This window comes from Centroberyx affinis, unplaced genomic scaffold (assembly GCF_046629955.1).
Source record: "Centroberyx affinis isolate AG114_WGS23_722 - 3 ecotype Tasmania unplaced genomic scaffold, CSIRO-AGI_Caff_v1 ptg000345l_1, whole genome shotgun sequence".
NCBI classification, from domain to species: domain Eukaryota; kingdom Metazoa; phylum Chordata; class Actinopteri; order Beryciformes; family Berycidae; genus Centroberyx; species Centroberyx affinis.
Genome location: NW_027279018.1, coordinates 56906 through 82968, shown reverse-complemented (window position 1 = coordinate 82968; position 26063 = coordinate 56906). Strand labels below are relative to the sequence as shown.

General features: G+C 38.1%; 1 protein-coding gene across 3 annotated transcripts in view; it reads right to left on the bottom strand.

The window, feature by feature from the left end:
* Positions 1-879: 879 nt before the first annotated feature.
* Positions 880-26063, bottom strand: part of ythdc2 (YTH domain containing 2) — a 31635-nt gene continuing 6451 nt past the window's right edge. Inside the window, exons 7-27 of one of the 3 annotated variants that reach the window (XM_071515348.1) lie at positions 25193-25319; positions 24751-24816; positions 24262-24440; positions 21320-21416; positions 20470-20557; positions 19109-19189; positions 18895-18977; positions 18588-18693; positions 16735-16854; positions 15019-15291; positions 13469-13595; positions 12553-12758; positions 10778-10973; positions 9460-9551; positions 9067-9186; positions 8313-8470; positions 7240-7435; positions 5319-5528; positions 4411-4593; positions 2037-2112; positions 880-1610 (exon numbers count right to left, since the gene is read on the bottom strand). In XM_071515348.1, the coding sequence (XP_071371449.1) occupies positions 2041-2112; positions 4411-4593; positions 5319-5528; positions 7240-7435; positions 8313-8470; positions 9067-9186; positions 9460-9551; positions 10778-10973; positions 12553-12758; positions 13469-13595; positions 15019-15291; positions 16735-16854; positions 18588-18693; positions 18895-18977; positions 19109-19189; positions 20470-20557; positions 21320-21416; positions 24262-24440; positions 24751-24816; positions 25193-25319 (2780 nt within the window). In that variant the 3' untranslated portion in view covers positions 880-1610; positions 2037-2040. The remainder of the gene's footprint in view (positions 1611-2036; positions 2113-4410; positions 4594-5318; positions 5529-7239; positions 7436-8312; positions 8471-9066; positions 9187-9459; positions 9552-10777; positions 10974-12552; positions 12759-13468; positions 13596-15018; positions 15292-16734; positions 16855-18587; positions 18694-18894; positions 18978-19108; positions 19190-20469; positions 20558-21319; positions 21417-24261; positions 24441-24750; positions 24817-25192; positions 25320-26063) is intronic. The other 2 variants (XM_071515349.1, XM_071515350.1) reach the window with 2 other exon arrangements.

Sequence of the window (26063 nt, the reverse complement as noted above, 5' to 3'; positions counted from 1 at the left end):
AATTTCCATATGCCGTTTGGCTGGATGACATTTTATGCTAAATCGTGTCTCCTGAATTTGCTACAAATGCTATTAGCAGTTGGTTTTGGTTAAGTGGCGCAGTAACTCGGTGGTTTACAGTGTTGTCTCCCTGGAGGGTCCTGGGCTCAAATCTGTCCTTTTGTTTGCACTGTAATCCCAAACTTAGATGCATACATACAATGTTCTGTCACTACTGAAAGTTTAATCTTGGAACATTTGGAAAAAATTGCCTATTGCCTGCAATTCAAATTAATAACAAAAATTAACATGTTCATTTTCACAGCCCTAATATGTAAACACAGTATATAAACCTAAACAATATGAATAGGATCTATATACTATGCAAATGGTCCTCTGTTGGAGCCTGACTAATTGCGCTGATGGGAAGCTGTGGAAATCAGTATTAGAGGGAAAAAAAACCCCAAAATATCTACAGGTCTAGAGAATAGTTCCAGAGTATATAGGTATATAGGCTATATAACTTTAGCTTTAGAAATGCATTCAGCTGTAAGCAAAATGAGAAAGGAACAAACAAAAAAAGTATTAGCAAAGAGTTTTCTCTATTTTACAGAAAACAAAAACTTTTGTCATTTGCTGAAAAGGGATCCAAAGAAAGGTTGATTTTTAGAAAAGAACCGTTTGATGCTCACACTTAAACTTCAGTGTTGTCTGATGTTGCAAGATTAACTGTTAGCAGCAGGAGTTATAAAGATGATATAATCCTTTCTGATGTAAGCATTTATTATAATGAATATCACTGACACCAGGATGATCAATAATTACAATAGCAAATTGCCCATTCCTTGAAAATAAGCCAAGCAACACAGCATCAAGATGAAATCTCAGTTTATTCTCATTACAACAACACAGTCGTAAAGATGGCTTAAATGAACTTATTCAAAACTCAATTCAAAACTCATTGTCCAAATGCTAACTACATAAATAAAGGCTTTTTTTCTTCATCTAGGAAGCATTTGTAAAATGTTTTCTTTATGTAATGTATATACTGTACACATAGCATAACAATGAATTGAATGAACCCAGTCATAAAAAACAACTATGCCATAACGTCAGCATGAAAAACGGTAGTAATTAATTGTAATTGCTCCTGGACTTATGGAACCAAAAAAGTAGCAAAATTGCCATATCTACATATATCTTTTATCATTTCTAATCAACATCTCTGGTCATTTTTTAAAAACTCAAGTTTATCACATCCTGAATATAAGCTTTGAAACATTTCATTGAAATGTTGAAAAAACATTGGAAAATTAAAAAATCTTCATGTAAATATTCTCTTTCCATTTCAGCTCATTCGGTTTACACTGGAACGTGAACATAACATTATTGCATCTGAACAGGTGAATACTTTCTTGAATGGAAACTTTCAGAAATTCATGTTAGAAAAAAAACGAAACCTTTGTGAGGACCTAGTTGTAGAGCGGTGACAAAAAAAAAAAGTGAGGAATTGAAGAGAGCTCTTTGAGTACACCATTGGGAATTGAGCTTCATGAGTGTTTCACATACTTCAGTTCATTATCTTGCTGGCTTGACAGTAGCAGATAGTAAGGTCCTTCTAGTCTTTATGGCTAAAGAGAAATAAAACATCAAATTACTAATCATTAAACAGCCTTTTTTTCAGCTTGACCACAATGCATTTTTGAATTTATCCAATGGTGGTTTGAAGGGCTTTCATAAGCCCAATAGGAGACTTTTCTCAGGGATTCTCAATTGTTTTTACGTCCTGGAACCGCAAAGAACCCCATATTAGACCACGAACCCCCTACTTTTCATTCAAATAACTTTTTCTGTTATTGGAATTTTATACTTTCACATCAAATTTCTCTAATTTCCTCTCCACCTTGATAGAAAACAGTTACATTTTACACCAAAAATCCCAAATGTATTGTGAGCCAATTTTAGTACCGCAAGAATACCGTGAGAAAATGTGGAAAAAGTCAAGGTGGCCATGAATACTTTTTATAGATTGTCTGCTGACAGTGGCAATGTTGTACCTCTTTATTGACCTTGACTCCCAGAGTTTCGCTCCCAAAGCAAAAGCAGTTGGCCACCGGCTTGGGGTTCTAACTCCTAGATGGGACAAAGAAGAGATGGGGAAATTGTTTAAAATGCAGTTATTACACTGGTAAACTGCCGCCCCCCCCCCCTTCCAAAAGCAATTGACAATGACTTTTGAAGTGGGGAGACCACTTTGCTGTTGCTCAACAGTAAAAAACAGCTCAGTCAGAGAACCTAATGTTTCCTAATTTTGGTGGATTTAAAATATTTTTTAAACACCTGCAGACATCGAATATTATTTACCTGTGCCCGTTTCCTACTAATCAGTTGAAGTTGAAAGTGATTTTGCAGTTTTGTAAAGAAAATCGTTGATACTGCCAAACTTTCTTTACCCGAATCCGTGTGCTATCTGGAAAAAAATAAGATTGTCCAAACAGAGGCTTATGTTGCAAAAAAAAAAAAAAAGTTTAATACATAAAGTGGTAACACTTTACAATAAGGGTCAGTAAGTTAAGGGTTAGTTAACCCTTATTAAGCATTAACTAACCCTTATTAAACATTAACTAGCCCTTAACTTAGTGACCCTTATTGTAAAGTGTTACCCAAAAAGTTAATAACAAAAAGGTCTGACCATTATAAGGACTCTAGAGTGCACAGATGTAATTGTCTAATTGTCTAGATGTATTGGTCTAATTAATGGTTAGGTGTAATGAAATAACAAAATCTTTACATGTGAAGCTACTACACACTCTTCACAAGGTTTCAGTGTTTCATTTTCAGAGCTATGAATCCTGGGATTGGTAGGTTTTGTCAGCTTGCAATACTGCAACAACCTTACCTGTCCTTAGAGCTAGAATATGGAATTTCCTTTTAAGAGAGAAGGAAAAGACCAGTAAGCAAATATTACTTATTCATTAATGATTGCATGATGGTTGGTGTTCAGCTGTTCATTCAGGTACCAGGACATGTGCCTCAACGATCAAGCTTTTTTTTGCCAGGTCCTACTCTCAGCCCCTCCTCACTAGGAGTCCTCCTCATCTTTCCACAACATCCTCTCGCCATCAGCGGGACATAAAAGGTTCGTTTCATCAGGTCAGACAGCTGCCTGAAGATCCACCCTTGCTTAGGTTTCTGTGGCCAAACATGAAGAGAGAGGGAATCCCTGCTGCATGCGAGTGGCAAGTTCTACCTTTTGGCACCACAAGCAGCCCCTGCTGTGCAATATATATAATAATAATAATAATAAAATGTATTTGTGATTTATGATCCTTGGCCTTCAGGAATAGGAAGTCAAGATGAAGCAAAACGTCATATCTCTGTGCTTTATTACCAATGATGAGAACCTCTGTTGTGTCTTGGTTTAGTTGCAAGAAGTTCTGAGACATCCACAAGTTGACGTGATCTATAGCAAGGAGTTGACAGACTTGTGAGCATCAGGTGCTCTAGATAGGTATAACTGTGTGTCATCAGCAAACTGATGATAGCAAATGTTAGAATTCTTAATATCGGCAAGAGGAAGTATGTAAAGGTGAAATAACATTGGCCCCGAAATCGAGCCTTGGGGAACACCACAAGATAAAGCATGAGGCTTGGAGACAAAGGAGACAAATAAAGAGGTGCAGGAGGCAGCAGAGCAAAGCTTTTATGTGGACACCTGTTTAACCAGCCTTGTAGCACCCAATAATGTAATAATTTCCTGAAAATGTAATAACGCCTGAAAATGTAATACAATTTGTACTTAACATGATCAAAAATGTAATAAAACCCAATAATGTAATAACTTGACCAATAATGTAATAAAATTTTACCGATAATCTAAGTCAGGACATTTTATTACATTATTGGTCAAGTTATTACATTATTGAGTTTTATTACATTTTCAGGCATTATTAAATTTTCAGGAAATTATTACATTATTGGGTGCTACAAGAAGCCTCCCTACTGCCGTCACAGGGCAACTCCCTGGCTATTCAAATCACCTTTTCAAATCGGAACACAAGTTCTTATAACCTCCATTCTCAGAACTTCCCACTTTTCACTGTCCCTCGCCCTTCCACGGAATTTGGGAAGATGGCTTTTAGTTGTTATGCTCCATGTTTCCTGGAATCAGCTCCAGAAAGACGCAAAACTGGATAAAAGTCTACTGCAGACGGTAAAACTGAGGCTTTTGGCTGTGTACGTGAGAATGTATAATGTGTAACTTGTTGTATTGTGGTTCTGCATTATATTTCATGTTATGTCATATTGGCCTGTTGCTCTCTTGGCCAGAGCTCCCTTGCAAAAGAGATGGACATCTCAATGGGACTCACCTGGTTAAATAAAGGAGAAATAAATAAAACATAAATGAATGAGCATGTGACATCTTCTCACCTGTCCATCCCTGCTGATCTGGACTTTCTTGTTGTCATTCCATGGGTTGAGGAGGTGGTGGGTGCACTGGAAGGGAAGACTCTCCTTCTGGATCCATTCCACACTGAAAACCCCCCCTAGCCCCATGAACCCCCAGTCCTGGCAGTGCTCCCGACTGATGACTGATGCCATGCGAGCATAGCCCTGAGAAAAAGACAAAATACATCATTAGAATCATCTTTATTTATGTAGAATGACAGTGCTATATGCCCTAGAGTCACAAACTCTAGGGAATCCAGCCAGACTTTTATTTGTTTGCCATGTTTTTCTTCAGGGTTTATTCACCCATACTTGGGTGAGCCATGCATCAACTGGAATGTACGTTTATTTTAAATATTTGAATTGCTCTCCCCCCTCACATTTTTTCATTTCTGTCAGTGACTCAATCAGGACACTGAACTCTGACAAGACAGACAACAAACCAACAACCTCAACAAATTGTTGAACTTTTCCCTCACAATTCATTATGCTTCGTGTGTCTACCATAGCTTATCGGCACGTGACCATATTGAATATGTGTCATCTCCTTGTGCATAGTTTTAGGGTTAGTGGTTTCAGTAGGCATCATAGAATAGGAGGTGTTCTCCATGGGTCTTAAAGGATATTTTATCCAGTCAAATTCCTAATTAGATACATTTTGTAACAGTTTTCAAGCAAAATTGGATAAACAACATGACCGCCAGCAACCAATGAACTTTACAATTCACTAATATAACACAAAACCCACCATAACCCACTGAATGTTTTTCCGAAAAATACACATTGTTACACGTTTAGCAAAGATCATCAAGCATGTCTGCAAACAGCATTCAAGACTTGTGTAAAAGCATTTCTCTCTATTTTCAAGCATCGGCTGTAGGCGTGTTAACCTGGAAGTGTCCGGAACCCTGGACGGAGAAGATGAGGAAGATGAGGTTGTTGTCCAGAAAGGCCTTGTTGAGCTTGAGCTCGTTGCTGGGCGTGGTGGACCAGATACCTCTCTGCTGGGAAATCTCGATGTTCCGGAGGTTGCTGCTCTTCATCACAAAGTACCGTACTGATGAAAAGGCTGGCTGTGGGGATGGAGGCTTGAAGCACTGCTTGGGAAGAGGAGAGAGATGCAGCTGAATAAGAAAATCCATCACTCAATTAGATTCAACTTTGATGCCCGTGGGGAAAATGGCTCACTGGAGCAGCAAAGAAACAAAACAGAGAAACACAAATAGAGCAAACGCTAGCAAAAGTAGCTTTTTTAGTGACTATTTTAGAAGTTTATTGGCTAAAAGTTGTAAAGTTCAACTTGTCTTTATCCCTTCATTGGCTCATTCAAGTGTGCTCTACCTGTAATTACAATATTTCCGACAGCATTTGAAGGCAACATCTGCTTGTCACGGTGCATGTTAAAATGCCTTAGATCTAGGAGATGAGAGTGCAATCGTTTGGCTTCAGAACACTGGGATTATACTGCTTGGAGTAATTCTATGGTCCTTGTTGGAAAGAAACTGTCTCCATTCACTCACAGTTGTTTTGGAGAAGGCTGCTACGGAGCTGTTCTGACTTGCTGTGTGTTATACTGACATACAAAGTTTATATTATTATTTCAACTGACATGAGGGTGAGTAGATAATGACGCCGTCCCGACATCCCGGGGACAATACAAAAATTAAAGGGGACGCACCAAATTATCTTATATCTTAATTGTCTTAGTGTCATAAAATTCATCCCATCAAATGTCTGTTTCTGCAAATCAAACAGAAAGAAAAACATGACGTCATCACCCCTGGCACTAGCCCTATGGGTCAGACCCATGGAATGCTGATATGCAGTTCTTGATTGTTCGATGAATGCTGGGCCAACTGATAATGATACATTTACTAAATTTTCAGTCCCTTATTTAACTGATGTATTATAATTGCATTGTACAATGTTTTATGTGTTTCAACCACCTACTACTGTATATGGCACTGCAGCAACAATATGAACAGATGACCATTCTAGATGCATCTTATCAATGATTTCATTCACCATATTATTAGTTAGTTGCTGTCAGCATCAGCACTGGTGCTGGGATGACACTCCTCAGCAATAGTATTTTTCAAAATGTTAAAAAGAACAAAGAAAAATTGTTTTGGAACTGTCAGTGTATAGTTTGGGACGGTTGAAAACAGACTTTGGGACCGTTTTGGGACAGTTGGTGAGCCCAGATATGAATGAAAAATATGAAAGTAAATGTAAAGTATGCAAAATATCGTGAGAACATTAGCGTGAATAAAAAATATAACCAATATGAAAATATCTAAATGTAGGCTATGCAGTATATAATAAATGATAAACTATAATATGAGAATATGAATGAGAATTAATTTATTACATACACACTACCAGTCAAAAGTTTGGACACACCACATTTTTCTTTATTTTTACTATTTTCCACATTTTAGAATAATAGTAAAGACTTACAAACTATGAAATAACACAAATGGAATGATGCAGCGACCAAAAAAGTGTTAAACAAATCCAAACTATCTTATATTTTAGATTCTTTAAAGTATCCGCCATTTGCCTTGATGGAAAGGCAAAGGCTTTGGAAAGAAATTCATACATAGGATCAACTTCCCTATTCATATTTGTCTAAGAAACACATTTCAAGCATTTAAGCAGAAGCCTTTCGATCAAAATGGCTTTAAGATCATGAAAAACATAGTACATTCAATCAGGTGTGTCCAAACTTTTGACTGGTAGCGTATACTTAAGCAAGCCAATGATAACTATATTCAGTCATTTAACAATGCTTGGAAGGGTCCTGAATACCTTTGCTGAAGAGGTGGGGGAGGGGCTGCTGGAGGGGCTGTTGAAGCCGACCGAGCCTGAGGAGTTGCTGGAGGACTGCGGGTCGTCCGAGTGGTGGCTGAAGTGCAGCGGGGCCTCCTCTCTGCTGTAGGGCTTTGTGTGGAGCGGGGCCGAGGCCGGTGACGCCCTAGAGGCCCTGAGGGAAAGTGGACCGTGTCTGGGCGTCAGTAATGTCAGTAATTTAACAGCCGAGCCTGGTCAAATCCTTCCTATCTTTGTCTCGCTTGAAAGAGATCAATTACAAATGGAGGATATGCACAATATGAGGATACACCAGAAGATATGAGATGTGTTGCAAAATGACAAGGAGTGAAAAATTACAAAAAATATAAATATGCATTATATAAGAAATCAGAGAAAAATTTGAATATGAAGAAAAACAGTGAATAGAAAACATATATATAGGAAGTGAAAATCAGCATACTAAAACATTGGCAGTTAACTAAGTAAGCATAATTATCCCAGATTATGTCTTTTATGTCATTGCAAACCATGACTTTGTCTTTCACTCTGCATTTACTGGCTTACTTGCGATTATTTTGACTGATATTACAATCGCGATATGTTTCGCGATATTAGAGGGAATGATCATTTTTACATCATTATTCTCATTTTCATTGAAAAACGTATTAAAATGATTACGGTGTGATTTTTTGCGGGGATCTGTACCAAACAAAGATGTTTTCTTAAGTCTGTAGAATATGATGTGTAGGCCAGGACATCTCTGCAGCACCACAATATTTTATTTAAAATGCTATTTTGACACATGTCGCCTTTAACAAATATTGCGCCTCCTGCGATTTGAAAATTGCAGTAGGCCATATTGCGATTTTGATAAAATGTCAATTAATTGTTCAGCCCTAATATGAAGTAAATTGTGCATGCTCTTTATTTATTTGATTTCCTGTGAGAAACCCTGTAAACATACACAGCTGAGTTCGCCCTGCTATAAGAACCAAATACCAAATACAATACAAGACAACAACATGATGCGTTACATGGCGATGATAATATTCCTTGTACTACTAGGGTACCTGTCATAGCTGGTATTTGTGGAGGTGGGCAGTTGGGGGGTGCTCTTGGTGTTCTTTGAAGAGGTCTGGGGCCCCTCCTCTGATGACATAGGCCGGGGCCGCTGGCCAATGCCTGTGGGCTGCTGCAGGCCTGCTGCCTGCTCCTCTGCTGCAAGCACCTGGGGAAGGCAGTGTGACCCGCTTTACACCTGGCATTAACCTACTTCCTGATCGGATTCAATATCAATCTGCTTCAAGTGTTATCTACACCAGTGGTTCTCAAACTTTTTCAAGTCAAGCACCCCTAAACTGACACAAATTAGACTACGGACCCCCATTTGATAAGATTTTGTCTCAGGGTCCCCCATCTGATAAGATTTTTACTTTTAGATGTTTTAGTACAGAAAGGGTGTGAAACCCATGACCAAAATAGTCATACATTCTGTCTTTGTGTTACTTATGGATGGAATTATAGTGAAAATAAATTATTCCCCTTTTTGCTGGGGACCCCCTGGAACCCCCTCAAGGACCCCTGGGGTTCCCCGGACCCCACTTTGAGAACCACTGATCTACACACACACGTGTTCTGATGATATGGATGGTGATGGAGGTGGTTGCGATGATGAAAATGATGACAATCGTCTTCGGCTGCTTGCCCTAGTCTCGACACCTCACATCGGTGCCTCTCAGTCTTACGTTTTTATGTCATGCTTTTAATACTTACTGCAAAAATCAATTACCCATTGGGACAAATAAAAGTTGAGACTTGACTTACAGTGACCAAGGTGCGGATTGTGGCCTCATCCTGCTGAGACCAGGGCTTTGAAGGACACCGGATCCTCCTGAGGAACAAGCTGTGCCACTTCTGCCTCAGCTGGAACACCAGTCCTGCCGCCTGGCAAGAAGATAGACAACGTATGGCAAAATGGCAATGCTGCATTTCCTCTATAGATAACTCTGATATTACAGTTACCAAGACTTTTTGGGACCTTTCTGATACCAGTTAGACGTATGAGACCAATTTCACCAATGACATTAACATGAAAACCACTGTAACCCTATTAGAATATAGTTCTGCATGACTTTTCTCTCTGGGGAAAAAAAAACAGTGTGCTGAAGAATGCATTTTTAAGACCAGAAAATCAACAGTGATCAACAGTGATCTCACCTCTCTGTCCAATTGGAAGTTGAGCCAGTCGTCGATCTTCATCTGAGCTAGGTCCTCTATCTCACTGTCGCTACTGTCATTCAGTGCACTGTCTAAAGGAAAGACCAGTACAGACAAAGACAAAGACAAAGACAAAGAGTGTGTCTTCCAGTTCAGAGGCTTTTTTTCAGTTGCATTTATAGGCTTCTAAAGCAGACTGGACAGACATAAAGTAGGATATTTTGTACTGCTGAGCAGGAAAAATAATTAGGAACTTTGTTTATAATGCACTATAGAAACAGAGTTAACTGAATCCTTAATAAAAAATAGGAAAAATAGGAAATTCAAAAGAAAAAGTTGCTTAAAAATAAAAAGAAACATTAGAAAAAGATAAAAAAAAAACAAAAAAAACAAAAACAAACTATAAAATATGACATTAAAGCAAGTCTATAAAAATTTCAATTCCAACCTAAAATCACCTTTAGTCTCATGTCAAAACTGAGGACAGTCAAAAGGAGCCTTCAACACATGTTGAGTATAAATATATGAATGAAAATAGAAAAATATATTGCCACTGTCAGGTGAAAATGGGGATTATTGGAGGTGACACTTTATATTAGGGAACACATATTAACTATTAATAAGTTTCTTATTAACATGCATTTTAGTAGTGTATTGGTTCATCATTACAAACAACTTATTAGCACCTTATTCTGCACTATTGTATTCTACAAGTATATCACATTAACTATGGGTTTTCCCTCAGTAGCCTCCTAATTAGTGCTTATAGCAGTCGGAAAGGAAGTTGTTGCACATTGGCCTCTTAGTATGCTTTGATTCATATGAATCATTTGAACATTTCTATTGGTTTACAATACATTATCAAAAGATATACTTAGAATATCTTTTGATAATGTAGAACACAATAGAATACAATATTGCAGAATAAGGTGCTAATAAATGGTTTGTAATGATGAACCAATATGTTTTCCCTAATATAAAGTGTTACCCAGGCTCCTTTACAGAAAATTGTTCAACCCTTGGGTTTATGAAACTTTTTGAAAACCAATTAGATAAACTTATAGTCACCCGACAACAGCAATATATGATTTTATAGCATATATTCTGAGTGTGCAAAATGACAGCAGTAGAACATACTAAGAAGAAAAATAAATGGGAAATATGCAGCATGAAAATAAATGAAGATACAGAGATACACAAAATATGAGACTATGAAAAAATTTTTTTTTACAATGTGGAAAAATTAGCATTGTCACCACTCTTGGCTCAAGCAAACACCCACCAATTTCACATGTAGCATGGACCGGGTTACAAGTACCTTTCTGGATAGCAGGCTCCTGCAAGGCAGAGCTGGGTAGCTTGGCGCCGCCCCCAAATATGGCCACAGTGACAGGCGAGACCATGGAGCAACAGCGAACACTAGCTATCCTATGGCCCCGGGTCATCTCATCGTAGATCAACCAGTCTGTGGGGAGGTCCTGGACGGACGACACTTGTTCCTTGGCTGGGGGGCTCTGAACAGAAAAAAACCCCATTGATTTCATGTGCAGCACTTTTGTCCTGTGACTAGGAAATAACAATGTTAGAAAGAAATAGGAGGACATTGGCTGTGAATTACCTGACCACATATAAGTCATATACATGCTTCGTCTTTCAGTATAAGGCATGGTCTCGTTCAATTTAAAGTCCTTCATCGCCTTCATCTTTCCAATGAGAGACTGGCAAAAATATATCCATCAGTAGACCCCCAGTTTAAGATGTCATCAAAGCCCAGCTACTTTGGGTCATATGTTCTGGTCGTGTCCATCTCTGGTTGATTTTTGGACATCCGTCTTCGAGTGTTTTTCAAATATATGTAACATTACTATTGATCCAAATCCAATCACAGCTATTTTTGGTGTATGTCCTTTGGAAAACAGGGTCACCACTCATCAAGAAAATGCAATTGCTTTCGCCTCACTCTTGGCTCGTCGTCTTATTCTTTTTGGTTGGAAGTAAAAAAAAAAAAAACCTCCATCTTTCTTATGGGTGAAGGAAGTTATGTTAAACTTGAAACTTGAGAAGCTGAGGTACACCATGCATGGATCTCGCAAAAACTTGAACCTGGTATGGCGCCCCTTTATGGAGTTTGTAGAAAACCTATCCTTTGCATGACCACAGTCAGGATTTTATGATACTGTGATTGAACTATGACTTAAAGGTGGTAACAACAGATATGGTACTTACTGGATGTATTTTTTTTTTTTTTTTGCTATCTTTACGATAACGGCTGTACATTATTTTTCTTACATTTGGGAGGACCTTGTATTTTGGTCCTGTCTTGTCACATACGTTTCTTAGGTCCTGTCTCCATAATTTTGTTAATGTGGTTGTTGTTGTTGTATTTTTGTATGTCTGAAAATCTGAAAATAAAGTTTATAAAAAAAAAAGAAGAAAGAAATGGGAGGGTAAACTACATGTATGATCTCCAGTCAGTGATCAATTTGATGGAAAAAGCTTTGTTGGTCGGGTTTGGTGAGTTTATGCTAATGACTTTGAGAAGTTATGATTGAGAGAACGGTCCTTGCGCGATTATGTTCGAAGGATGCTGAAGTGTGTCCTTAAGATACCTATGATAGTCCCTCAATACAAACCGGATGTTGGAATATCTGTCAAAATGCACCTACATACCTGTGTACACCAGCTATTTTAGTCTTGTCTTTCAATGTAGATGAAGTAGTGTCGAGTAGTGCAAGAGCTTTCTTCTTTTGGCTGAACATTTTAGGAGTTTGTAAAAGCTTTTCTGGGAGAAAATGATGTACCATTCAATTTTAGTTTTGCTATACTATTTTAATTCCATGCCTTGGCTTTCTACTCAACAGTGAGAATTCTATTTCAAAAATTTCTTAAAATGGTTGGACCTCATGTCAAAAGCACTGAGAAGACACAATGAGAAGACATTTGCTATGGCTTTTCTGAAGATCATTTTTGCCTTTATCAAATATGTCTACAGTGAAGAGAGACAGGGAAGAGACAGGTGACAAAGGTACTTTTTTTGTAAGGCCACAATGTGAAGACAGCATTACATGTAAACCGTACGACATGTTTCCTTACCTTCTTGAACTGGGACTGGCTGAGGATGGAGGTGGGATGGAACCGGACCTTCTTCTCCTTGTAACTGGACAGGAAGGAGATTTCGCGGTTGACGTGGATCAGGTTGGGATACATGCCGGCCACCAGGGCCGCCTTCACCACCGCCCAGTTCTCCGAGTTCAGGTTCACGTCACGGATGTCGCTGCCCCCGCGTGCCCGCACGAAACCTGGGGACACATCGATTATGACTCTGCTGCAGTATAACCTCATTCCATTCCAAAGGGGTCATATCACATCGTACAATCTAGAACAGTGGTTTTCACACTTTTTTTTTCAGGTGACCCATTTCTCCTAAATGCTCATACTCTGGGACCCAAAGTGAAAGTAAAGCAGTAACACGAATATTATTCATACTAATAAATTATAGTAGGGTTCCCTACACACATTTTGCAATAAATTTCCAAAACGTTTCTTGAAGAGTAACTAAACCCCACCCAAATCTGTGGTGAAGCCTGACACCTAATGGTGAAAAGTAGGGTACTGCACTGGCCATCTGCTATTGGCTGGTGTTTGTGCCAGGTGATGTCACCTTCTATGGAGTACAACAGGTGGTGGGTTTGGGGTTTAGTTACTCTTTAACTTCATACTAAATTTTTATGACAGTACTACTGTGGTGCAATATATGAAGCAACTTTTACGAATGCTATATGACATTGATTGTATTTTACTGTAAACTAGAGTTTGAAGAATATCTTCTTTTAAAAGCAACACTAAAATTTATAATGTTTAAAGTGCAAACCCTAACAAATAAAAAGAACCTGAACACACATGCCTCCTGTAGTTTCTGCGAAAATACAAAAATATTTCATTGACCCAAATACAATGCCAATTTTTGATCATCATGGAAAATAGGAAACAGGAGTCAACTGTAACTGACCAATGGCACGGAGCTGTCCCAGCAGCTGCGTCCTCATGCCAATGATCATGTCCATGGTGGCCTGGGACAGGAAGTTCTTCTCACAGAAGGACCTCTCCCAACCATCACTGCGGGCCTTCTGCCATGCCTAACACCGGACAAGAGAAACAGTGTCAGAGGAAAAAGGACATCAGCTGGATTTCCATCCAAATGTTTTTATGCATTATTAATTATGAGGTGCCAAATTAAAAATAGGCTATTAATAGTGATACGAACAGGTTTGTTCATGGCCATGTATAAGGCACTGTAGTGGTTGTATGGCCATTAGCTGAAGTCTCTGTCATCGTTCTATGTAGGGTTGGCAATTAATTTTATCAATGTTTTTTATTCATTTTTATCAGTTTTATCAATGCCGATTCCTTAATGACTCCTTAACGATCAGATTCCTTGGTGCTATGTAGGCGCTATATAAGTTGCTATATAAATAAAGTTATCATTATTATTATTATTTAATTGGTACAAATTGTTTTGTACAAATTTGTTCTACAAATTGTACAAATTCTTCTTATTATTTTATCTTCTCATAATGTATTATCTCCCTGACTTGTAAATTAGCTCTCTTGTAAATTACAGCATCTTTATTTTTTTTCTTTAGTTTTTGTGAAAGAAGTTACTTTTTTGTGATTATAAAGTTTTGTTAGTTGTGTGTTGCAAAAGTGTAGTTTATATGTATGTTTAAGTATGTATGTATGTATGTGTGTGTATATGTATATATACAGTATGTATGTATGTGTATGTATAGGTGTATGTTATATGCATCTACTATTACTATTAATTTCCTCTTAATGCTGTAAACCATGAACAAAAGGCATGAAAAATCCTTAATTACTAGTGTCTCTGTGCATCAACCATGCATGAATAAATCCCTTATAAACCCATGATAGCCTAACCTTACTTTTTTAAAGTTGTGTTATTTTTAATGGATAATTAATGTTTATGTAATGGAGAAATGAAGGACATTTCAGGGATAAAAGTAAGGGGTTTGGTGTAGTAGTGTGGTGCTCTACAAATTCTCCTTTGCACATTTATACGGCTTAGCTCACCTGATCCAGAGGGTTTTACAGCCCCCAACCGCATGCTACAAGCCGAGAACATTTACGGAGCCCTCTGGGGTCACATGGTACAATAAAAAAACTTGATGTGTAAATCCATGCGAACGGATTTGAGGTTTTTTTTCTACCATGTGACCCCAAAGGGGCTCCGTATGTATCAATTCACATAAGTATTGTCAATAATATTTATGTGGACCCCAGGAATAGTAGCTACTGCTATTGCAACAGCTAATGGGGATCTAAATAAACAATAAACAAACAACTACTACTACAACTAGGAATGGGCACGGTTATATGAATATTGAAATGATGTGGGTATTCATGGGGTTCATATCCTGTCAACAGCTTTTTTTGGTGTAGTTCGGTATATTTGAATATTGATATGAGAAATGAAGATGGTAAAACCAAGGCCCATATTTATCCCAAAGTTGACACCTAATGCGAAACCACCCCACCTACCTGGAAGGCTCGCAGCAAGGCCATGTGGTCACTGAAGGTGGTGGCAGTGAAGCGCTTGCGGCAGAGTAAAGCCGCCCTCTTCTGCGAGGCCTGGGTGGGAAGGACGAAGGGGTCGCGGTAGGCCAGCGTGCAGGCGATGGTCAGGATGGGGTCCAGGCACTTGAGCACCACGGCGCACAGCACCATCTTGCCTAGGTGGGGCTCCACGGGCAAGTCGGCCAGGTGATACCCCAGATCGGTCAGGTCTTCAAAAGGGTCCATGGCGTCTATGGTCTGGAGGGAGCGGTGGACGTCGATACAAACACAAAGCAGGTTTTAAGTTAAAAATTGCCGATACCAATGGTAAAGGATCAATAGGGACTCCCAGGACAGAGTATGACAAACAGAAGACCAATAGCTTTTAAGTGCAGAACATCACCAAAACCTATAGTTCTAATCAAAATGTGAGTGAGAAATGAGACTTGAAATGAGAACCAATTAAGCCATTTTGTTTACTGAAAAGCTACACATTTCTGAAAATCAAAAACTGAAACACCTTGTTTGGATAAGTGTACACACCCTTTATAATGGGAGTTGCAATTGTGCTCAAGTTTACCCAGTCACCACCCAAAGCATGCACAGAGCTAATCTACCTTCACCTTCCTGTAGGTTTTCTCAGCTGGTTTCTTTGTGTCTTAGTGCATGTCAGTATAAAGAGACAACTACGGGCAACAAGGAGCTAGGCAAAGTTCTCCAGGGTCGAACTGCTGAAAAATACATTGGGTGTTACACACTGGGTTTTACAAAGTGTGAAACATGCCTTTTTATGCTCATACAACTATCTCCATTCGTAAATGTACATAACCCAGTCATGTTTGGTGTCAAACTAATTAATAATTTGCTTTGGATCACCAAGAATGTGTTAGTACTATGTATCATAAACATAGTTTCAGATAAATTCAAAATGAAGTTGTAACACTAGAATCACATCCACGCCTAAATTTATTGAAATTATGACAAATTATGTATTAGCAAAAGTATTCTTGACTTATAAATCAAATACAAAGATTTAACTAGTGTAATTACTAATGATGTACTAATTTGTTATAAATTAAGATATAATTGATATATCATTTATAAAAATAAATTGATGATTAAAACCACATTAACTCATCATTAATTCATTCGTTATTAAGGGCTTATAAACATTCATTATTTTAAAGTGTTACCAGTATAGTGTTTCTATGGTCATTCATTCCCTATAGTCACAGTCTCATTCAGTCATTTCCTATAGACCTCGTAAGTCAGACGCCCACATGCCCAAATATGGACTTCCAGTTCCATAGCGATTTCTCCGTAGGGAAAATGAATAGGGTTTCACATAATTGTTCCTGTTTACATTTAATACAGGATTTTCTAACTCGGTCTGTTTTTACCTACGTATATTTATTTCTCTAATGGCACTGATGTCCATTTGATTTCTGTAACCGTTTTCTTGTCGAAGTAGTATTTTTGCTAGCAACACTTCAGAGCATATCATTTACGTCTTTTCCGTTTGGTCATATTAATTTTCAAAGTTTTGAGCGTGGGGCCTATTTCAGAAAAACTGCTAACTCCGAGTGATCTTGCAAAATTTGGTGGCATTTTGCTAATAGGTGGCGCTATAGCAGCATCATAATCAACTCTGTGGCATGATGTCAACACAAGGTATGAAAGCAAGAGCAAAGAGGTTCTTACCTTGAGCATCTGCACAGCGTTCCTGACTACATGGATGGGAGGTGGTTCTGGAGCTTTGGACAGGTATTCAGCGATGGGACAGGTGATGGGGGCCAGCAGTTTGGTGTGGAGACACAGTTCCTGAAGCAGAAATCATGACCACAAATATTAACAGTATTACACTTTCATATTTTGACTGGGTATGTATGTTTAGTTTCATATAGAAATGGTAAAATGCAGAGAGTATAAATTGTGCAGGTGAGATTTAAAAAAAAATAAAATAAAAAATTGCTTAGAGAAACATCTCACCTCCACATGACAGACAACACAACTAAATTGGATAACAAAAGGGAAGTAAAATGTAACAAAATAAAAGTAAGGTTATTAAAACAATACCTTCTAAAAACAAAGACACTAGAATCTGAGATTAGAAACCTTGAAATGGAACACTTTCAGACAAAAAATGAGGCAAGGATCCAGATCTTTTCTATCATGGTATAAACTATTTTACATAGAGATGGACTTCTTTTGCCTTTTGTCGTTTTGTTTTGGTGTTTTTGTTTTTCTGTTTCCCATTTTTTGGGTGGGCATGTCCTCCCGAAAATGTGTTTTGGTATATACTGTATATATTTTGTATATTTGTACATGGATGAATTTGAAGTTATAGGACCCCATGGGGCATTTGTATACTGTAGACTTGGGCTATGTCTTATATATATATATATATATACACAGTACTGTGCAAAAGTCTTAGGCACCTTAGATTTTTTATATAAATTTCTGAGAAGTCTTAGATGTTTATTTGTTTTCTGCATTAGTGTGTCAGTAAACTGCTGTTTATTGTAAATTTTTGATATTCAGATACTTTTCATTTAATTAGTTTTGAAAGCATCTTCGCTTTATGGATTTCTTTGATATATGCCCAAGACTTTTGCACAGTACTGTATATATACACACCACTAACCTAAAAAAATGTTTTGCTTGTTAGTAATATCAAAAGGACTATGTCACTTTATGATTGATATGTCTTGAGAAAGGTCCTTGTGACCGAAACGTCGACTCTTTTTAATAAATCAATGCAGAGGTGATAAGTGTGTGCGGGAATTGACTTTTTTTTTTTTTTCTTTGGAAAAGGATCCAGATCTTCACAGATCTTACAGGCCCATCATCCTACTATGCTTGGAATATAAGGTGTTTACTAAGGTTATGGCCACCAGACTGGAGAAGGTGATATCTTCTCTTATGAATCTCTCTTTGACAATACTAGGTTTCTTATCATCATAATGTTAGTGTTGTTGGCCATTATTAGCATGTTATTCCCCAACTGTATTTGACCTGTGTTTTGAGATAGTATCCTTGTGATGCTTTCCAGTGATGGGGCCATTGATGCCCTTTGCTAAAAAACATTACATCTCAATCCTGTAGCTTCACAACAGAAGCATGACGAGTTAAAGTTGGATTGGTAACTCAGACACTTTACTTGTTGTTTTTCACCCCATGTAGTAGGGCTGGGCAAGATGGTTGAAATCAATATCATGATAATCATCAGGATTTTTCTCGATATCTATATATATCACGATATGGTTCATGTATGCAAAATCATGTTAAATAATCAAATGAATGTTCATCTCATTGAACCGAATGGTGATGTTAGGTGTGATGTCAAACAAAACTGAAATTTTCAAATAATATTCCTACCATACCTCATTTTATAAGAGTTTAAGTAAAATTTGCTTGTCATCATCAATTTAGACAGCAGAAATGTGTGTCACGATATCAAAATATCTTCATATCATCATGATATGATTCCACTGAACGATAAACATGCACCATCTATGTGCATGTGTGTGTGTGTGTGTGTGTGTGTTGTGTACCTGCAGTGGCATTCGCAGCAGTTGTGGGACCTGGAACTCCATCATGTTTTTGAACCGGAGGCGACTGAAGAGGTGGAAGCAAATCCCTGGCCTGCATCGCCCAGCTCTGTGGACACAGGGACTTGATGATGATGATTTAGATTAAAGCTGTTTAGAACCATTCTGGTAATAGATATGCATTGTTAAAAAAAATGGAGGATAAAATGAAGATCCCTTTCAGTCGGGAAATTCCAAAAGTTCACTACCAATCTAAAAAAAATCTGTTGATGAGATGGAAGAGTGAGAATATGGACACTGGAGACATCACCTTCCCTTCCTCTGCAGGGCGCTGGCTTTCGAGATCCAAACCATCTTTAGCATGGTTACGTGATTGAGGGCATCAAAGGACTTCTACAACAGGGAAATCATTACAGTATATTAGTTGATTCATTCACCACCTTTGAGAGACGCTAGCCTTTATTATCCATCCTTTATTATCCATATTTTTTTATATACCCAAGTCCACTAAAAAGGGATCGCACCTCTTTGACCTTTCCTGCGTCGACGACAAAGACCACGTCGTTGACAGTGATGCTCGTCTCAGCAATGTTAGTGGAAAGGATCTGAAAGGAGAAGGAAAATCACCAGTCACACACACCATTAAAGATCTAAATTCAATTCGCGAATGGGCAAAAACAAAGACTTTGTTTTAGTGCACCACACTGGTAGACTAAGGATTAGGTATGAGGAGTGGGCAGCAGAGTTGGAGCAGTGGGGTTGCAAACCTCTGCTCCATTTACACCAACTGTCATAACAACATGTATGTGCCATAAACAAGTGTTATCCACCACCACTTATGGCAGTGAGGTGCATGGTATGGAAGCATAGACTGTGGAAGTCTATGAAGTTGTTGAGTATTAATCTTATCTTTCCTTGCTTGGTTTGTTTTTACCGGTTTCAGATTGATAAGAGTGACGCTTGTAGTACACAGCTGTTTGTTTAAAAAGAAAAAAAAAATCTATTACCTTTAAGAGCTTCTTTCTGACCACATAAATAACAAAATAAATTGTCTTTAAAATGTCATGGACAATATTTTCAATTTTACTTGGCTTCTGAATTAGACAAATTTTTGTATTTTCCATTGGGCTGGAAAAGGCACTAGTCATTATTTGAAGCAAGTAGTTTTTTTTCCAGACCAATGGAAAACATTAAATAATGACTAACAGTATCTTTCAGTGTCTTGAGAAAAGTTTTTCCATTTAAAGGAGGGGTATCATTTGCTTTTTCAGGAATTTTATATAATTACCTGGTGTCTATAAAATACATCTGTTAAGTTTTTTTTCAATAAAAATCGTTTACTTATAGCTTTAGCTATTCACTTCCCTGTGTTTGTTTCCCACCTACAAGAAAATAAGTCGTTTTATGTAAGCAGCATCTTATGCTAATGAGCTACTGCTCTGATTGGCTGGCCATTCTGGAAGGCCCGCCTTCCTCTTAGCACTGATTGGTTGATTTTATACAGTCCAGTTTCTACATAGAAACTGGAGCAAAATCTGACTGGCTTGTACAAGAGGGCGTGTTTTATAGTTGGTGACTGTGGGGAAATGACATAGTAACATGATTCAATTTTTTTTCTGCGATTACTTCATACCTCCAAGAACCAAAATCACCATAAATACTAAGAATTGCCACATCCTAGGATACCCCCCCTTTAATCTATTTTTTCCATAGCAGTGGAATAGCTACAAATAGCTACAAGTGAAGGCCACACCTGATCCCCGCAAAACCAACCTTATCTAGACTGCGACTCCCCTAACATTTGGAATGTGTTTTTTATACCGAGAAGACACACGGAAAGGGTGAGTGAGAAGAGTTAAATGAGAAGTTAAGGGAGAAGACTCACTATTTTCCTGACACCAGGCGGGGCATTCTTCATCACTTTCTTCTGGTCCAGCGTCTGCATGTTTGAGTGGAGGGTGAACACCTGATACCTGCAGGCAACAGACATCCTTGAGATACCCACTTAGACATGTTATGCTGCTCCTATAACGTGGCTTTGTTTAAGCTAGTGTATAGTAGTAATACATCACAGAAGGTGAAGTGATAAGGAAACACGATGGTAAAAAATGCTAACAGCACAGGAACAAGAGATGCAATTACAGTTTGTGTAGGTGAGATATAAAAAAAACAGGGAAGCAATCAAAATTAAGAATGAAAGAAACAACATGGTGGACAAGTTGAAGTTGATCAACAAGATGATCCATAAAATGACATGGGAATAAAACAGGAAAACTAATTAAAATAGCTCTAATGCAGGAAATTAAATCATAGGGGGAAGTGAGCAAGGTAATGAGTTGGTAGAATGTGTGTGTGTGTGTGAGTGTGTGAGAATTTGAGAGAATTTGTTAGAAAACTAATTTGTGCTGAGTCACTGAGTCAAAACTTCAAGCAGTTGAATTCATTATGCAGGGCAGTATTGGGAAAGTGAAAGTGTGTATTTGAAAGTGTTGTGAGTCGGAAAATCAGTTGAAAGTCTTGAATTGAAAGATTAGTCTTAATACCACCGATGTTCATTTTTGAGTGTACACAGTATCTAACTCTTTTCATTATGGAAATTATTCGACTAACCCTTTAAGCTTGCTTGAAGGAACAGAAAATCCAGGGCTTTTGTCAAACTGTCAACAAACCTATCCAGCTAACTCCTTTATATACTGTACATATGAGGAGATCCTTAACCTCTTGTTCACATTTACCTTTCAGAGTGGTTGGCAAATCTCTTATCGTCATAGAGGATGCGGTCCCTGAGTGAGACAATCTCATCGTATCCAGGCAGGAAAACCAGAACTCCACCTTAAGGCCAGGAAAAAAAAAAAAAAAAAATCACATTCTAATCAATATGAAATATCATCAATATACGGTTAACTCTGGCTGAGTTAAATGCCATGTTCATTAGGCAACTGATTCCCAACCTTAACCACCATATGGCTCCCCTGTTTCTCAATGAATTGCCGAAAGGGGCCCAATACAGAAATTAATCGTTTTTTACTCAGGTCTTTCGGTTGCACTGAAAATTGAATGTTGATGCAAAAATTCTGAAATTAAAAATCAAGTTAATAAAAAATCAACTGGAACAGAATCAGCCTATAATTTGGCCTGTAATTGTTTAGAAATGGTTCAGTAATATTAGGATTTAGGGATAAGAGTAACTACATCATTATTTTTGACATATGAATTGGGCTTCTGTATGAATGCTTACCTAAGATTATGGCACAAAGCATTGCAACATCAAAAAGAAAAAGGCCCGTTTCTCTTGGGTCAGAACTAACTTCCACCTTTGCTGCAACTTCCACCTGCTCTAAGGCAATGTCTCAGTCGACTCAACATCTGTTTCAACGCATCAGATATTCAAATTCACATATATTCAGTACAATATTCATACTCTGGGAAACAACTAGCTTCTACTGTACATGCTTGTCAGCTGTGAGTGTCTTGTGCAAGTGTTTATCTATGACAGTTGGGGATACAGACAACAGCTCTAATCATTTGAGACAGAAAAGAAAATATGTTACAAGTCATTGGTTTACAGTGGATAACATCATGACTACTGAGTTACCACCTTATAAGCTTTGGCATAGAGAACATGCAATGATAAGGTCATTTATTATATTGCATTTGGAATGTAATGATAACTGTAAATGAATGACTTGCTGTTGTTTACTTTATGCCAAGGGATTCTCTATAGGTTTTGGACATGATAGTGCTGGGATTGACTTTGCGGATGATATGGTGCTTCTGTACATCTAATCTGGCAGAGAGGGCAATCCTGTTCTCAGAGTCCCCTGTTTTCATTCCTCTAGTATCAGGATGTGCTCTGACAGCCACTGCATATGGTTCTATTGCTAAACTGAACAACAGTGCAGAAAGACTGCACAACTAATAATAATAATTGCAATTTTCTACTGTTCAAATATTTTTTTATTGTTGTTATTGCTACTTTTTTGATTATCACTGTTTTGCTTTGGCAACAGATACTGTAGTATTTAATGCCAATAAAGCTCATTTAAATTGAAACTGAAATTGACTGCAACCTGTCAGCAACTACAACTAAAGCTGGGGACACATTAAAGGCTCTGGAAACCCACACACAGGTGTTTTCAGTTAATTTGCTGATCAGACCTCTTGTCAGGGCATGTCTGGGCATGTACAGACATCCTTGACTTGACATCTCTGTGACCCTCCTGTTGGTTTTGCTGCACATGTTGGGGCGAGACAACTTCTCTCTTTATGATTCTTATTAGTAGGAGTTTGCTGACTCACTGAAATTCCCAGTATAGCTCCACCTAACCTCAACCTCAGAGAGGTCTAATCAGCCAAAATAACTGAAAACACATGTGTGGGTTTCCAGAGCCTTTAAACATTTTTCCAATCATGAAAAACAATGAAAGGACTGAGCAGCGCACATTTAAAGCTGCAATAAGCGATTTTCTGACCACTAGAGGGCGACAGAAACCGCAACACATTTGTAAATAAAGCTCAGCAAAGCTGCTGGACTGCTGAATTTTCTCCCGCTGAAGTTTGCATGTCCCACAATGACAAGTGAAGAGGCAGGTAGCAAGTTTACTAGTTTAACAAGTTTACTCGTTTAACATAGGGCTGCAACGAACGATTATTTTCATTGTCGATTAATCTGTTGATTATTTTCTTGATTAATCAATTAGTTGTTTGGTCTATAAAGTGTCAGAAAAATGAAAGTGTGAGTGAAAAATGTGGATCAGTGTTTCCCAAAGCCCAAGATGACGTCCTCAAATGTCTTGTTTTGTCCACAACCCAAAGATATTCAGTTTACTGTCATAGAGGAGGAAAGAAACCAGAAAATATTCACATTAAAGAAGCTGGAATCAGAGAATTTTATCTTTCTTAAAAAATTACTCAAACCGATTAATTGATTATCAGAATAGTTGGCGATTAATTTAATAGTTGACAACTAATCGATTAATCGTTGCAGCTCAAGTTTACTCGCTCACTTCATCGATTCCGCCTTTACGAGAATTTTTTTCAGGAACGGAAGGGGGTGAGCGCCGCTTTTAAACAGATTATTACTGTGATTATTACTGTCGCAAAATGCTAACTGGTAGCAATGAGCGACAGTTTCCGTTAGAGCTGCAACAATTAATCGATTAATCGATTAGTTGTCAACTATTAAATTAATCGCCAACTATTTTGATAATCGATTAATCGGTTTGAGTCATTTTTTAAGAAAAATAAGTCAAAATTCTCTGATTCCAGCTTCTTAAATGTGAATATTTTCTGGTTTCTTTCCTCCTCTATGACAGTAAACTGAATATCTTTGGGTTGTGGACAAAACAAGACATTTGAGGACGTCATCTTGGGCTTTGGGAAACACTGATCCACATTTTTCACCATTTTCTGACATTTTATAGACCAAACAACTAATCGATTAATCGAGAAAATAATCGGCAGATTAATCGACAATGAAAATAATCGTTAGTTGCAGCCCTAGTTTCCGTTTCAGATGCTTATGATGCCATGGAATATTTTAGGTTTCTTCTTGAACTGATCAACTGCTATAACAGCCGTCAGATTGACCAATTATGAAAATCTTTTGTTGCAGCCTTGCAGTTTACTATAATAATGTGGCTGCATTGTAGATGTGCAGACGCTCCCTGGCCCTCACCGTCACTGGAGGTGGAGCAGATGTTGTGCAGCAGGTGCATGATGAGGTCTAGGTCCACCCGATCGTCGTCGAAGCTGTGGTGGTAGAACTGCAGCAGCTCCTGGTCCTCGGCGCTCAGCTCCGCACTCCCAGACTGCACCAGGGCCGCCTCGTCTGCTTTGCTCAGTTCTTGCAAGGGGCTGGGGGGTTAAAATAGGGATAATCTGCTCATGGACATTTGATGATGATGATGTTTTTATCCAGAGCAAATTCCAATATAACTACAGCAGTAGATTAAAGGGCTTTAGTGCCGTTACAATATTCCTGCGACTGTAGAATGATCATGAAAGGGAAAGAGAGGAAAAGAGAAAGCAGAATGAGAGGGGCAAATCATTCAGTGGGAAGAGGGTAAATGTGAGGCACCGCTTTAAGAGAAAAGATTTAGAGAAGTCCATCCACATTACATAAATGACATGTTCTGTGCATTGTAGTGATAACTAGCACTCTTACATGTAGGATTCCAATAGATCCACGGCCTCCGTCTGCTGGAAGTGCTTGGCCCAGTCGAAAGCAGTCCTGAAACAAAAAACACTTTCTTTATTTACACCCTTGGCCCAACCCGGACACACGCTTTGATGCGTTTTCCCGGCTTTTAAGGGAAACTAGGCAGGGTACATGAACACACTGTTGCCCAATGCAATCAGAGAGGTCGCACTTGTTCTATATCTGAGGAGATTTTTTAACTAATGATCTAGTGGGTATGAAAATAAAGAGACTTGCAAGACCTACAGCTTTTTGTAAAGGCACCCGGAAGTGTTAAAATCTGAGCTCGCATGAAATGAAAAGAAGTGTTTGGATTTGGCGAACCCTTTCAAAACAAGGAAACAGTACAGGATGAATGCGATTCATTGCCGATTGTGAATTTTTGTGTGAAATATAATGGACGCCCTACCAGCCATTTGACGCCTTGATGTTGATGCTGGCCCCCATGTTGAGCAGCTGCTCCATCTGACTGAGGAACCCTCGACCCGCCGCCACCATCAGAGGTGTGGCACTCGTCTCACTGTGCATGTAGTCCACTGAGTAGAAGTATACAAGTACAACTCAGTACAGCCTAAATACACACTAAACACACTAAAAACGCTAAATATAATCTAAAAATGACATCTGAGGAACAGATGATAAAAAATATTGAGCACATTTTACTCGTATGGCAATATAGCCTAAATGAAGAAAACAGTTTGAATACTTATGCAAACTCTATAACTATAACTACAACTCTATAACTCTGTTATTTTAATTTTATAAATTTCATATAAATACAGTTGTGCCAAGTAGGAATACACTGTATTCCTACTTGTATAATACATTGTATTCCTACTTGTATAATACATTGTATTCCTACTTGGCACAATAACATATCTGGTAACACTTTACAATAAGGGTCACTAAGTTAAGGGTTAGTTAATGCTTAATAAGCATTAACTAACCCTTAATTAACAGTTAACTAATGTGTCTGGTAATCATTTACTAATGGTGTTCATGTTAACTAAGGTATTAATTTATACATTATTTAATAGTCATCTTTATAAACTATTAAATCATGTATAAATTAATACCTTAGTTAACATGAACACCATTAGTAAATTACACATTAGTTAACTGTTAATTAAGCATTAACTAACCCTTATTAAGCATTAACTAACCCTTAACTTAGTGACCCTTATTGTAAAGTGTTACCACATATCTTTCATTTGCTTAAAATTTTTAGAGCATTTAGCATGGGCCAAATAATTCCAAAAGCACCACCAAAATACCAATGT